Below are 15,050 nucleotides of genomic sequence, written 5' to 3'. Positions count from 1 at the left end.
TCAACGAAGAAACTCCCTTGAATATTCCAGGGAGAGCATGGACGTGGCGGCCAGAAGGCTTGGGTCCCCGCACGCTAACTCTGACACTGCCATGTATTCATTCAAATTCCCTTCGTTCATTCCACAGTGTCCTACTGCATGCTGAGTGGGCAGGGGACAGGCTACACTGCGGGGCAGAGAGGGAGAAATAGGCAGGGTTCCTAACCTCAGTGGGCCTATAGCCCAAGGCAGAAGACAGGTATTAAATGAGTAACTGTGTCCTGAGAGTTGGGGAAGCACAGCAGATGGTTCTGTGGGGGTCACTGACCAGGGTGCTTAGCCTGGAGGGCCTCCCAAAGGAGGAGAGATCGGAGGTGGGACCGGAAGAAGAAGTAGGTTTTGGGTCAATGTCACTAACCACTGGCCATCTCCATCCATCAAGTCGTGCAGCTAGAGCTCAGTCAAAATCTCACGTTTCCAATCGTATTATTTTAAAACCCAATTTGACACAAAACCTCTGCTATAACCGGCGCCTCCAGATACACGCTCACGCTCGACAGAAGTCCTGGGGTCCCCAACAGCTCCTAGAGGGAAGCAGAAAGGATTTCTCCCACTGACCCGACTTCCCTTCCCTCCCCAAGAAAATGGAAACGTTCAAAAGAACTTCTCAACATCGGAACAGGACACTTGTACCTGCTCCTTGACGGGCCACTGCATTCCTGTTAAATGTGGGAAGCCTTTTCCCAATACTGGTGAAGGAACAAGGTCAGGGCCCTGGGGGTTGGCACGGCCCAAGCACAGGCCCTGCCTCCTTTGATCATGCGGCTTTCTCTTGGGAGAGGGGTCTCCCAGAACTGGTCTCTTCCTGCTTAGGGACCGCTTGGACTGTGTTACCCCAGTAGGCTTCCTCTGTAGAGTCTGATTGGACTTTGTGATTTTGAATGAGCAGATGAGTCTAAAATCAGCCTCTCAGCAGAATCAGAGCTCTTTTTGGTTCAAGTTAAGACAATGGGCAGACTGTCAGCTCTTCAGGAGTCAGCACGTTTGAAAAACAGAAAGGAAAATGAACGTCTCAGTAGCCAAAGACGCAAAGGCGAAGGCAGGCCACTTTAGACGGAAGTTCTCTGCCAGACAAGGGAATCTGCTTTATGAGAGGATAAACCGGTGTTTGTCCCCTACTGGTAATATTTACGTGCTTTGGAAGACTCGCTGCCTTTAAATGATATTTCAACAGTTCTGGGCACATAATTAAACATAAATTTCATATCACATGAAATTAGGAGTCTGCTAGCATGAGGTAATCATGACAGCCTACCCAGAGGAGGGGTTTTAAACCCCTCTCTGACATACATCACCAAAAGCCCTTTAAATCATTTTATCCATGTAGCCACAAAAATTCATCCTAAATCCTTTTGGATGATCCAATATATTTGCTCAGAAATCTTCCCACCAAGGACTCCCAAGGCATCTCTGAAATGCTCTACTCTCCTGTTCATTTGAAAACACTAAGCTCAAAATAATTTATGAAATGCAATCCATCTTTGCAGCATAAAGGAGGCCATACTCCACCACTGAAAGAGCTACAGTAAATAACATGGCAGTCTTCCAGTTTATGTATGCTAAAAATTAGTGGTTCAGAATCTTGGAAAGTCAAGAAATTCAATTAAAGGCCACCCATGAACATATTCTAAACAAATATTTTAACATGACGTCTCAAACACTTATGTCCATGTGAGCTCACGCTCATCAGGATGATTTCTAGAGAGAAAAACCAAGAAATCCTCCCCTAAGCTCTACCTGTATCTCCCATCTTTCTAAGTTAAAAAGAGCTGAGCACCTGCCATTATCCGATTATGAATATATTTCCAAGGAAAGAGGAAAATGTAGAAAGCTTGAGATGAGGGAAAGAAAAAGCACACCATCTTTGCTATCAAAACATTATTAAATTCGTTCCTTTGACATTCTGACAGTAATTGCACTGAGAGGGATTGAATTTTGTTAAAATTACTTTAAAAGGGTTGTTGAGAATTTCCAGCAAGAGAGACCAGCATGCAAAGCACAGCTTTCACTTGATTTTCTTTGTTGTCCTTGCAATCCCAAGAAGCTCAGCGCTCATCTTATTTTTGACAGCACGAAACCCTTGCAAAGACACCCCGGGTCCCAGAGAAAGCTCCAGCAGTTCCAGCCCCCTGCTTCTGTTTTCTTCTGTGACCAGCAGAGTCGGTAATCTAAGCTGATTCATTCGTGAGGCGTCTGTCTTTGTCTTCTTAATAAACAAAGGCAGACCCAGGCACCCTTAGGACTGTCATTTTCCTAATAATGGCAGAGCTATGACTGTTCAGGCTACACAAGGGTATTGTTGGAAGAGCCAAAAATAGTACTATTCACTTAAAATTTCTAAATGTTCCCTTCCTTGCTGATCCAAACTCAACGAGTTCCAATGAAGCGTGATTTCATGACAACACGCATGACTCAAAATATGTTGCCCTAGAGGTTCTCACATCTCAGTGAGGGAATGAGCGGCCAGAACGGTGCCTTGGCAAGTCTGGGCACCAGGACCTCTGCACGGAGTCCCTGTTTTTAGGCACAATAGGGTAGAAAAGGTGCTGGTTCCAGCTGTAAGGAGACTGCCCTCTCACCTTGAAAGTGGCTGTGCTCTATTAATTAAAGGCCTAGAGCTGCCTTCTCTGCTGATCAGAATATGAACGGCTTTTCGAACAGATGGAAGGCACCGAGCTGTTCCATTTTAAGAACATAAGTGGGGAGCAGATGTGGCTCAAGCAACTGGGCTCCCGTCTACCAAATAGGAGGTCCAGGGTTTGATGCCCAGGGCCTCCTGGGGAAGGCAAGCTGGCCCGTGTGGAGAGCTGGCCCAGGCACAGTGCTGGCCTGTGCAGAGCACTGCCCCACGCAGGAGTGCCACCCTGCACAGGAGAGCCGCCCGCGCAGAAGTGCTGGCCTACACGGAGAGCTGGCGCAGCAAGATGACGCAACAAAAGAGACACAGAGGAGAAGATAATAAGAGACGCAGCAGATCAGAGAGCTGAGGTGGTGCAAGAGAACGATCACCTCTCTCCCACTCTGGAAGGTCCAAGGATCGGTTCCCAGAGCCGCCTAATGAGAATACAAGCAGACAAAGAAAAACACACAGTGAATGGACACAGCGAGCAGGCAATGGGGTGGGGGGACGGGTTGATTAATAAATAAATCTTTAAAAAAAAGAAAAGAAAAGAAAGAATCTGTGATTTCTTAAAAGGTTGAAACAGAGTTGCCTGTGACCCAGCAATTCCACTCGTAGGTATGTGCCCAAGAGAAAGAAAAGCATATGTCCACGCAAAAACTAGTATACAAACATTCCCAACAGCATCTTCCTGACAGTCAAAGAGTAGAAATCAACTCAAATGTCTATCAAGGGATGAATGATACAAAATGCAGTATATCAGGGAGCAGGTGTAGCCCAGTGGTTGAGCTTTGTATGTGCGAGATTCCAGGTTCAATCTCTAGGACCTCCTTAAAAAAAAAAGGCAGTATAACCACACAATTAGGTATATCCATCAAAAAAACTAAATGATGCTCAACCATAAGAAGAAATGGAGTTCCAAGACACACTACAACATGGGTGAACCTTGAAAGTATTATTCCAAGTGAAAGAAGTCTGTCAGAAAAGACCTCATATCATATGATTCCACTCTATATGAAATGTCATATAGGCAAAATTTATGGAGACAAAACATAGATGCATGGTTGCTAGGGGCTTAGGAGGATGAGGGAACAGAGACTGACAGCAAATGGGTATGAGACAATGACAATGTTCTAAATCAGACAGTGATGATGGCTGCACGTTTTAATATGCTTTAAATGGTGAATTTTATGGCACACGAATTGTATCTCACTTTTTAAAATTTTAAAGCATATATGTGTGTATATATACACATTCTATGTCCTGATGTTGTTTTTTAAAAGGAGATTCAATGAAACATGAACCCTAATTTTTTGCCATAACAAAGTAATTATTGATTGTAATTTAATGATGTAAAAACCACATTTTGTTGGTGAGGCCAACATTTTCTTGCGAGGAAGAGAGAGCACATTTATTTTATTTTATATTTTGTTTTATTTTATTTTATTTTATTTTTAAAAATTTAAAAAGTTTGATTTTTGTGATTATTTACAAGGTCTGTTTTGCTTATGGGAAACATCCCTGGCTTTCAAGGGCAAGTTCACTATTCAGACAGTCATTCCATTCATTGAAAAAAGCTACTACTGTCTGTAAAGCAAATGCAAAGAAAGCACCATCTCTAGCACTAACTGAAAAACAATCATCTCAATACTGATTCTTCTTTCAGGCACTGGAGCAACTGGTCTCTACTTTGCAAATAAGAAGAGCAGGGAAAGAGGAAAAATTGCTACAGACCAAAACCTGTTCCAAGCTCTTTCCATATATTAACTCATTTACCCTTATCCCAACCCCAAGGTAGGTACCATTATTATTCCCATTTTGCAGACGAAGAGACCAAGGCTCAGAGAGGTTAAGTAACTTGTCCAAGGTCACACAGCTATCAAAGGGAAGAGGTGGGATGCAAACCCAGGCAGTCTGGCTCCAAACTCCACTCTTTTAACCCACACACTCCCACTAAGCTAACTCACTAAACAAATCCATAAAACTAAACTGAAGAAGAATGGCAAAACACACTGCCACCCGCTCAGCAAAGAGTCAGCCAACATCAGCAGGGTGTAGCCTTACCTGTGGACCACCCCGGCCCGGTGCAGGTGCTCCACTGCTGAGATGAGCTGCCGGATGTACCTGCGGGCTTCGGACTCCTCCAGCCGCTTCTTCTCGTAGATCTTGTGCATGAGGTTGCCACCAGGACACAGCTCCATGACCAGATAGTAGCTGTTTTCAGTCTCTAAGATATCCAGGAGCTGGGTGATATTGGGGTGGCGGATCATCTGCTGGATCTGCCCCTCTCGCCGCAGGTTTTTGGTGACATAGGTGTCCTTTTTGGCTCTCTTCTTATCGATGACTTTTATGGCCACCTAAGGAGAAACCAAGAGGATGACTATCATCAGACATGACCTGGAAAGGGTATTCCTTGACCATGAACAAAAACCCCAGGAAAATACACAGTTGCTTCTCTGTGCTGGGAGAAAAAACTTATTTAAAAAGCATTAGGGGAAAAAGAAAAAAGAAAAATAATAACATCAAGAAAAATCAAAAGATTCCAACATTTAGGAAGACGGTGACTTTTCCTTAAGCAAACTTAAATGGTTGCCTGGCGGGTGCAGTTAAGGGTCAATGCCAGGCTTGCTTCTCCACTGGGAAACTGCGGTGAAATACCAAGTTCTCCTGGGGCACTGGATCCTCCCATCAGCCCTTCTAGGTCTGGGCCTGCACCACGGCCCCACTCAAGAAGCCAAATATGCACATCCCACCTACCACGGGGTTGGGGACCTGGGGGGTGCCCTGTTCCTGGCCCTTCCTCCCCGCCCCTCCCCAGCCTGGGACCAGGCTCTCAGGCCAGGCTGTCTCTGGTCTTGAGCCTTGACCCCCTTCCTTTGCTAAATCACAGCACAGGGTGACTCTTGGCCCTGTCGGGCCCTGGCCTCCCCCAGCCTCCCTCTGCCTCCCTCTGCCTCCCCCTGCCTCCCCCAGCCTCCCTCTGCCTCCACCAGCCTCCCTCGGCCACCTCCAGCCTCTCCCCGTCTCCCCCTGCCTCCTTCAGCCTCCCCCAGCCTCCCCTAGCCTCCCCCTGCCTCCCCCAGCCTCCCACTGCTGTCCTCCATTGCTGTCCCAGGGTTACATCTCCAATTGCCACTGGGAAGCTCCTCCTGGGTCTTCATTTCCCCACAATCAGCCTGTCACATACAGAGATCCTCCAGCTAAAGGTAAAGGAACAGGGAGGAGAGAGAGGAGAAAGGAAGGAGGAGCGGGAGGGAAGAGGAGGGAGGGGAGGGAGGAGGAGGAAGAGGGAGGAGGGAGAGGGAGAGAAAGAAGAGGGAAGAGGAGGGGGAGGGAGAGGAAGGGAGGGAGGAGGAGGAAGAGGAGGGGGAGGGAAGAGGAAGGAGGGGAGGGAGGAGGGGGAGGGGAGGGAGGAGGAGGAGGGAGGGGAAGGAGGGAAGGGAAGAGGAGAGGAAGGAAGATTGCCCTTTTCCCCCAAATCTGCACCTCTTCTCACCTCTCCCCTCCCCGTCATCAGACCCTAACCATCCTCCCCCTTCTCTCTTCTCACCTCTTCTTTCCTCTAAGTGTGATCAGCCATCCAATCGCATCGATTCCTTCTGCTAACTGCCTCCCCTCCTTTCCTCCCTTCTGTCCCAGGTCACCAGCCGGGTCCATTCGGGACCTCGCTTACAAGTGCCCAGCCATCCTCTCCAAGTGAGGCGCACCCATCCCGAGGGGCCCTCATCGGAGACTCCCGAGCCACGGGGGGCGCAGGGTGAAAAGCTTAGACCTTGCCGTTCTAGCCGCGGTTCCTCTTCTGTAACCAGGTTTGACAACTGTGTCACACTGCACTTGTATAGGAGTCCAGAGGTGCAGGTGCATAATTTACACCCCAACAAATGTACCTACGTTAGCCACCAGGGGCCTCAAACATTCTTGGCCGACATGGGTTCCTGACAAAAAAAAAATTAAGCCGGGCTGCCCCTGGCCTGGGTCTGCGGTCACCGTCCAGCCTCCCTCATCGTGGCCCCTGCGATCCACTCTGTGCTCTGCCACCGACGCCACCGGCCTGGCCCGCTGGCCTCCGGCCTCCAGCCTCCTGCCTGAAGCTCCGCCCGCGGCGTACGGGTCCCCACGGGACGGGGGCCCGCTCTTCAGGGCGCGGCACCGCCGGCCCTCTCGATCCAGCAAGATCCCTCTCGATCCAGCGGGATCCCGGTCTCCATCGCACCCTAAGCCCCTCCCCCCTCCAGGCGCTCTCTCAAGCCGCGCCTCCCTGGACCACTCCTCTCCTTCCTTGCACTTCCCCGTCCACGCCCACCGTCCATGCCCACCGGCACCTGATAAACCATAAATGACCCCCAATGGGTCCCACTACAGGATCAATTAGGGAACCAACTTTTTTTTTTTTTTACCACTGAAGTAAAAATAGCTGGGAACAGCTTAATATATTATCTCTTCTGAGAACACAATCTCATTCAAATGAGGACTTTCAGGGCCTTAATCCAAAGATAGGACTAACAAGGGGAACTCAAACACAGAGGCAGGGCACGCTGCGGAGAGACTCTGCACACACGCGCCCCGCGCTGGGGGGCCTGCTCGGTCCCCCCGGCAGCTGACATTCTCCACCCACCGCAAGGAAAGTCACCCTGACTCGAGCCTGATTCGCTCCCAGACTAGTTCAGCAGATGCTAGTCTGCATGCTGTTAAAACACTCATGAAAAAATATGTGTGTAAATGCATGTGTGCGCACGTGTGTGTATATGCATGTGCACGTGTGCGCGCATGTGTCTTTAGATCCTCTGGGTGGGGAGAGGGATGCTGAAAAGCACAATTAGGTTCTGTCTTTGTTAGACTCTGTTGCAGTTCTTTTAAAAGTACTCCCTTTGGCAATGAAAGTTTTAAAAGCACTACTGAATAAACAACAGTCTCAAATCCTGGCAGTAATAGGGTGTGCCTTTTTTTAACAGAGCACGCAATTAGTGTTAGGATAATTTATTTAGCTCTTTAATTGCCTGTAGAAGGTTGAATAATGGTCCCCAAAGATATCAAATCGTAATCCCTGAACCTTGTAAATGTGCCCTTATTTGGAAAAAGAGACTTTGAAGATGGATTAAGTTACAGATCTTGAGATGTGATGACCCTGGTTTATCCAGGTGGGCCCTCAATGCCATCACAAGTGACCTGATAAGAGAAGGGACAGGAGAGGTTTCATTCAGACACATAGAGGAAAAGACCCTGTAAAGACAGGGTGATATGGCCCCAAGCAGAGGTTAGATGAAACAAGGAACATTCCAGACTCCTAGCCTTGAGAACAGGAAAGTAGATTTCTGTTGCTGCAAGCCACTAAGTTTGCATCATCTGTTACAGCAGCCACAGGAGACTAATACACTCCACTCTTATGGGGGGAGAAGGGGAGGCTACCTTATGCTGTCCCCTTAAAATACATTTCCCAGGCATCATAAGACGCTGCTTGGCAGTCGTGGATAAAACCACCTTTGCTGTGCAGCGTCTCTCACTTTCTGTCCTCACTTTTCCCCTTCACTGCACTCTCAGGGGCATCTAATGGTGCCTTCGTGACCCTCAATCCTCCCTCTGCTCCCCCCAAGCCCAAACCCCCGGAGACAGGTCTGGATCCCTCCAGATCCCTGCCAGAAGCAGGGCCTCAGGGAGGCTCCGTAATTGGTGAGCAGTGTCTATGCAATGCAGATCCTTCAGTACAGAAAGGAGAGGAAGGGTGGCTCTTCTCATGAGGGTGGGCCATCATCATGTCTTGGTTTCAATGTGCCAGGACTGGGTGGCTCCAGGTCCTTCGCTGGGCAGTCTTTTGGTACTACTCTCCCTCTTCTGTGCAAACGCAGTATTTCCAAACACTTCTTCCAGCTCTTCTCACCTGTTGCTCTCCTTCCATTCCATTTTTCTCCCTTCCCCAAAGGTGAAAGGCAAGGGTAATGGCGCAACCCCAGGGGTGGGGAAATATCCAGTCCCTCTCCCTCACACCAGGCACTCAAACCCCGGACTTCCTGCTGGGCTGTGACCCCCCCATCGTTTTGTCCTCGGACCCAACTTCTGCTGGTTCTGAGCTGTCTCCTGAGCCCCAAGCGACTCCCTCAGCCAAAACCCTGAACTTTTAAGTGAGCCCAATCAGGTGAAGGTTTCCTATTAAGTTTCCTCTCCATCTTCAAACACGAGCTCATCCCCGGTCTTGTTTTCACTCATCCCCCAAACTTACAAGTTCTGCATTGGTAATACTGAAAATGGAATTCTGTTCTTGTTTACACATTTAATCAACGTCATCTATAACAACCTAGATGGGAGAAGGCAATCAATGATCAGCAAAGGGAGCTACCAAAAATTATTAATTTACTCAGATATCTGTAGGGAAAGGAGATCCAATGTGCTAACGGGATGAAGACCAGTGCAATGATGGATCTCCAGCTGAAAAGATAAACTACATTAACCAAGACAGTCTTAAAGATACCAAGTGGCAGTAAAAGAAGCAAGTTTAGCACATTCCAGTGAGCAACAGTGGTCTTTCGCCACTGCTGCAAAGACTCACTGATTCACTCAAGCCTCAGCTTCCCTGGGAACTCCCAGTCTGGTTCAGGGTAAGGGTATGAAAGTATCTAAACCCTGGAAGTCTCCTCAGGCACATCTGTGAAAAATGATTTTGCTGTGGTCGATCAATAAAATCAAGATAAAACAAATAAAACCATGCTCCCCCACTCACCCCCAATGTCTATGAGTGATGGATGAAATCAACAAAAGATTTATTTTTTTAGTTTAAGAATTTTATCTAGAATGAGAGTTAATAAACATTGGGAAGCAGATTTAGCTCAGCTGACAGAGCATCCGCCTACCACCTGGGAGGTCCAGGGTTCAAACCCAGGCCCTGGGCCCGTTGACCCATGTGGTGAGCTGGGCCACGCACAGCGCTGATGTGCACAAGGAGTGCTGTGCCATGCAGGGGTGTCTCCGCGTAGCGGAGCCCCACACACAAGGAGTGAGTCCCGTAAGGAGAGCCGCCCCATGGGAAAAAAGCACAGCCCTCCCAGGAGTGGTGCCACACACACAAAGAGCTGACGCTGCAAGATGACACAACAAAAAAGAGATGCAGTTTCCCAGTGCTGCTGACAAGAATACAAGCGGACACAGAAGAACACACAGTGAACAGACACTGGGGGGGGAGGGGGGGGTGTGAAGCAGAGAGAAATAAATTAAAAAAATAGATAAATAAACAAGCATGGCCACCCGTTGCACACTTTTTACCATGTAAGAGACAATAGGAAGCAGTACTCACTTTATACTACACCACTATAAAAAGCACAATATATTTCAGTGTGTGTGTGTACATATATACACACACTGAGATATACTTTTGATAGGAGTGTCTGAAAATGACATTCTTTGTGGTTACACCATTTGTTGCTTAATTCTTCTGCTCAGGTCTAATCCTTGCAGCAACAGATTTTCAAGGGGAAAAAAAGGGTCCAGCATCTTTCTATTTATTCCTTCACCCCAGAAATGTTAAAATCAAGTGTTAAAACTTCAAGTTTGCCGTACCAATCCTTATAAAAATATTGTAGGGCTAAATCTTCACTGGGTGAGTGTTTGTCCAAGCAAGTCAATTTTTAAATAAAATAGCTGGCCCTCTAGAATGGCTATTATTAAAAAACAAAAACAGAAATTTGGACCCTCATGCATTGTTGACAGGAATGAAAAATGGTGAACCCACTGTGGAAGAAATATGGCAGTTTTTCAAAAACATTACACATGAAATTATCATGATGACCTGACAAGTCTACTCCTAAGTATATACCCAAAGCAAGTGAGAACAGGGACTGAAACAGATACTTGCACACCAATGTTCACAGCAGCATTATTCAGGATTGTCCCAGGGTCCATCAACAGATGAGTGTTAATCAAAATGTGGTGTGTCTACACAATGGAAAATTATTTGGCCCTAAAAAGGAATGTAGTTCTAATACATGGTCCTACATAGATGGAACCTTGAAGACATTATGCTGAGTGAAATAAGCAAGGCACATAAGGACAAATACTGTATGATTTTATTTCTATGAAATATCTAGAAATAGCAAATTTATCGTCAAAAACTAGAGTAGAAATTGCCAGGTATTGGGGGAGGAGGGAACAGAAAGAAAAGGGAGTTGATGCTTGGTGGGTATAGTGTGTTTATAAATTTTGAATACTTTTAAGTAAGATTCTGAAAACAAAAATTAATTAATTAATTAATTAGCTGAGTGCAGAAGAGAAAAGGAAATCCCCCAAAGTGAGTAGATCTAAAATCCCTAGGTAGCTGCTCAGTGTATGGGGGTTGAGGGCCACAGGTCTCAGGAAATAGGGCATTCCTAGATTATGAGCCAAGACTCAGGCCTTAACGTTAGTTTTAAGATTTATTCCCTGCTAAGCTGAGCTCTGTCAACAAAAGGGAGAACTCAAAAACCACCCATCAGCACAGGAAGATGGAGGACGAGCGAACTTGTCTGGTGCATGGTTGGGTTCTGGGTGAATGGAAAAAAGCTTCCCCCCCCCCCCGTGGATTCATGACCAACAAGCCAGACCTCGTGGGCATTTACTGTTTATGTTTGCCTTCCATTAAGTGATCAGAGATCCCCCAAGGCAAGAAAATAACTTGAACAATGGTCCCAGAATGGTGAAATTCATGAGGAACCAGAGTAAAATGCAAAATCTTCAACCTGGATATACAGGATTCCCATGGATTACCTTCCAGTGGAAATAAAATAAATTCACAACCCAAAATTACAAAGCACAAGCCAAGATGAACAGACAACAGCAGGATTAGATAACTAAGAGCCACAGACAATAAAACTACTGAAAAGAGATTCTTAAAAAGAATGTTTTAAATGATGAAGCAAAAGGAAGAACAATAACTTTAAAGAGGAAAATGCTTTCAAAGAAGGTATTTGAAATAAAATCAAACAGATGTCCAGAAATCAAAACTACAGTCATTAAAATTTAACTCAGTGGATGGATTAAATGTTAGACACATCTAAAAACAGATTTTATAAACTGGAAGACATATAGGTCTAAGGAAATGCCTAAGAATGAAGCACAGGAACATAAAGGCATTAGACATACAAAAAAGAAGTTATGAAAAGGAGAAACTAGAGAGAATGGAAGAAAGGCAAATACTGAAATAAGAAATTAAAAGTTTTCCATGGAATACCTATTCAAGGCAGGATAAATAAAAATAGGTCTACACTTAGATATATCATAGTGAAATTCCAGAACATTGACAAGACGACCTTAGAAGAAGACGAAAGAAAATATACATCACCTACATCGCAGAAACCATAGACTGGCAATGGCCACAAAAGAAGCCACAAGACAGACTAGATTTCTATTCCCAAGTAAACAATCATTCAAGAGTGAAAGCAAATAAAAGAAAATTTCTTTTAAAAAAAAAGTGAGAAAGTTTACCAAAAACAGACCCTTACTGAAAGTAACTATTCAAGGATGTCCTGGGGGTAGAAGGAGCTTGACCCAGACTGAGGAGTAAGAGAAGTGACGAACAAAGAAATTAATGGCATATGGGCAAACTTTAAAAAGCAGTATTAGTATTTATTATTATTAAAGCAATAATAATAACAACGAAGTAGTTGGGTATAAAACCAAGGTGGAATGTGGAGGATAGAGGTTGGAGGCAGCTGATCAGAACTGAGGATTCTAAGATATTTGTGTTAGTGGAGAGGGTGGCGATGCTGATTACTTTTAGACTTGGCTCAGCCAAGAATGAGTGTTAACATTTTCAGAGTGACCATGAAAAGGGCAGAAGTGCAATGCATTTGTATTCAGAATAAGAAGGAATAAAGTAAGCTGGTAACCCAAGAGAGGCAGGAAAGCTCATCCAGAATACTCCCCCACGTTCTTGGCTTGGGTGGAAGGGTAGGTGGCAGTACCAGTCCTGGGAGAAGGAGCAGGTCCATGAACAGGAGACAAGCTGAGAACTGCTGTGTCTGAAAAACTCACAGGGGCCAAGGAGTTCAGGAAAGAGGACTTGTTGGAAACATGGGTGTGAGTACCATCCGTTTTTAGGATTAATTAAATGGTTGACATGAATGAGAGTACACAAAAAGAGCATGCCCGTGGAGAGCACCCAGGCAAGGAACACAAGCATCCGAGGGGAAGGCGCAAAGACAACGATCTTCAAGGGAGAAAGGGATGTAGGAGGAAGGGCACACTTCAAAAGTTTTTTTCTTAGAAGCCATTGGAGATGGAAAAATAGAAGATACAGGAGAGATGGGGAATGGGTGGGAGTCTGTCACGGATGAAAAGGGGAGCAAGACTCTCTCCAACATAGAAAAGGAGAAAAGGAAATATGTGGACCCCAATATGAGGAGAGAGATTCATGCTTGATGGCCTCCATTATGCATTTGAAGGAAAAGCTCCAGTGTGGAGTTTTTCTAAGAATGATGGATGCAAAACAGCATATGGACCTAGTAACTGCACACACTTCCATCAACTACCTGGTTCCTACAATATGTACGTGAAGCACCTAGTAAACTGCCTGGCACACAGGGAGTGCTCTTAAAATGACACAGTTACTGTTGTTAGCCTCTGTCAATGAACCAACCCGTAGAGTGGGTGAAAAAACATTCAAGTTTAGTCCAGCAAAGACAGAAGGGTGCATTTCCTTGACCCCCAGTCTTAGCATATTCAAAACCCATTCTGAAACATATCAGGGTGCTTTCAACTCTGCAGTAGAGTTGCTTTTTAATCCCAGGGTACTGGTTTCATATCAGTCCAGTCTCTCGTCTTCTTTAAATATTGTCTTAGTTGAGACTGTCTACATAGGCTCAGAGTTGACAGGATTTTAAATTCATCCTTTCATCCTGGATCACCCTTCACTGCCATTAAAATTCATTACTCTGAAAGACATCAAGAGCTGTTGATGTATCCAATCTCCTAAATGAAAAGTCAAGTGTAAAATGGATCTTCCATATGACTGCAAAGAAAAAATATTGATCAAAGAGACTACTCTTCAACATCCTAAAAACATACACGTTTTACACATTATACACTATGTGCTATATTTTAGAAGGTCTTCCCTTAACCACAGCACTTTTATACCATCATGCTTTAAATAATTAGAATGTGCAAGGAAAGGAAGGCCCTGATCCACTGAATTTTCTTTTTACATAGATATTAGCCAAAAAAAAGAGCTTTCTTTCCAGAAAACTTCGATTTCTTAATAAATACGGTACCCTAAACACAAATGAACCTTTACTTCTTCAACAAACATTTATTAAGCATCTAAAATACACTCCATGCTGTTCGAAGTGCCGCTCTGAAAGAGACAGAGCTCTTCAGGCCCATCTGGGAAGATAATGCAGATTCTCTGTAGTGGTTCAAGATTATCATCTGAGCTTCATACAGAGTTTTCTGGGATTCCCTATCCTGGGGCACAGTGAAAAAGTAAGTACAAAAAATGGCTAGTGTTCATTTTCCAAGGGCTGGGGTCGACCTCACAGCTCCTCTCAAGCCTCAACTGGTTTCCCACATTTTGGTGCTTCAGGGAGCAGCACGGCACAGTGGTTGGGTGCTCAGGCTCTCAAGTGGGGGGCCATGACTTCTTACCCTGTCTCTGTCCCTTTGGTAGCTCTGACTTCTCTAAGCCTTAGTTTCCTCATTTAAAAGAATGTGTGAGGGGTGGTAGTGCTTACCTTCTAGGGAGGTGGAAAAACACTGGAGGAAACCCAGAAAGGGCCTTGAGCACAAGGAGCAGTCGCTGGAGTGCTCAACAGGTGTCACCTGTTAGCATTTGCATATTTTGGCACAAGAGGAAAGGGCATGCGTGAAAGGGGGGGGGAGGGGGTAAATGAATGAACAGACAGCTAGCCCTCCTGTCTGCTACAGGTACTTGGTCATGTCTCTGACTACCTTGGGTAAGTCTAACCCCTCAGGTCCTCAGCTTGTTCTGTGCCAACAGAAGCCAGGGAGGCCCCAGCGCCCCCACTCCCCCCAACTCCCAGAAGCTGCCCTCACCAGGGTCCGTGGAGCCTTCCTTAGCACCCAGTCCAGGAGACGGCCCTTGTCTGGATCACTCGGGGCCCTGAGGCTTTTGCTCCGTGCCTTCCATGGCACTGCACGGCCTGCTTTTCCTCCCACCCCAGCCTTCAGGTTCTACCCCAGGACCCTTCCCACCTCACGGTATCATGGACCTACCCATCCCTGCCACGTCCATGGCGCCAATGACCAAACACACACTGTTGAGTCCCAATGCCAACGTTGTCTTGCTCGCACCTCTTTGCTCAGCTCTGGGTGTACCTGCAGACATCTCCTCTTGGATGTCCCATTGGCCCCCAAACTCATCATCATCCCCTCTCCAGCGCCCCTGGCTGAGCCAACAGCCCCTCCATCCACAGGT

At 46.1% G+C, this 15,050-nt stretch overlaps 1 protein-coding gene across 1 annotated transcript in view; it reads right to left on the bottom strand.

Moving 5' to 3' along the window:
• The window catches only part of HUNK (hormonally up-regulated Neu-associated kinase), a 115,105-nt gene that overhangs the window by 64,572 nt on the left and 35,483 nt on the right, over positions 1 to 15,050 (bottom strand). Inside the window, exon 2 of the mRNA XM_004468610.3 lies at positions 4,724 to 5,016. Within this exon, the coding sequence (XP_004468667.1) occupies positions 4,724 to 5,016 (293 nt within the window). The remainder of the gene's footprint in view (positions 1 to 4,723; positions 5,017 to 15,050) is intronic.

Source organism: Dasypus novemcinctus, chromosome 4 (genome assembly GCF_030445035.2).
Source record: "Dasypus novemcinctus isolate mDasNov1 chromosome 4, mDasNov1.1.hap2, whole genome shotgun sequence".
NCBI lineage: Eukaryota > Metazoa > Chordata > Mammalia > Cingulata > Dasypodidae > Dasypus > Dasypus novemcinctus.
This window is presented reverse-complemented; position numbering and strand designations above follow the sequence as displayed.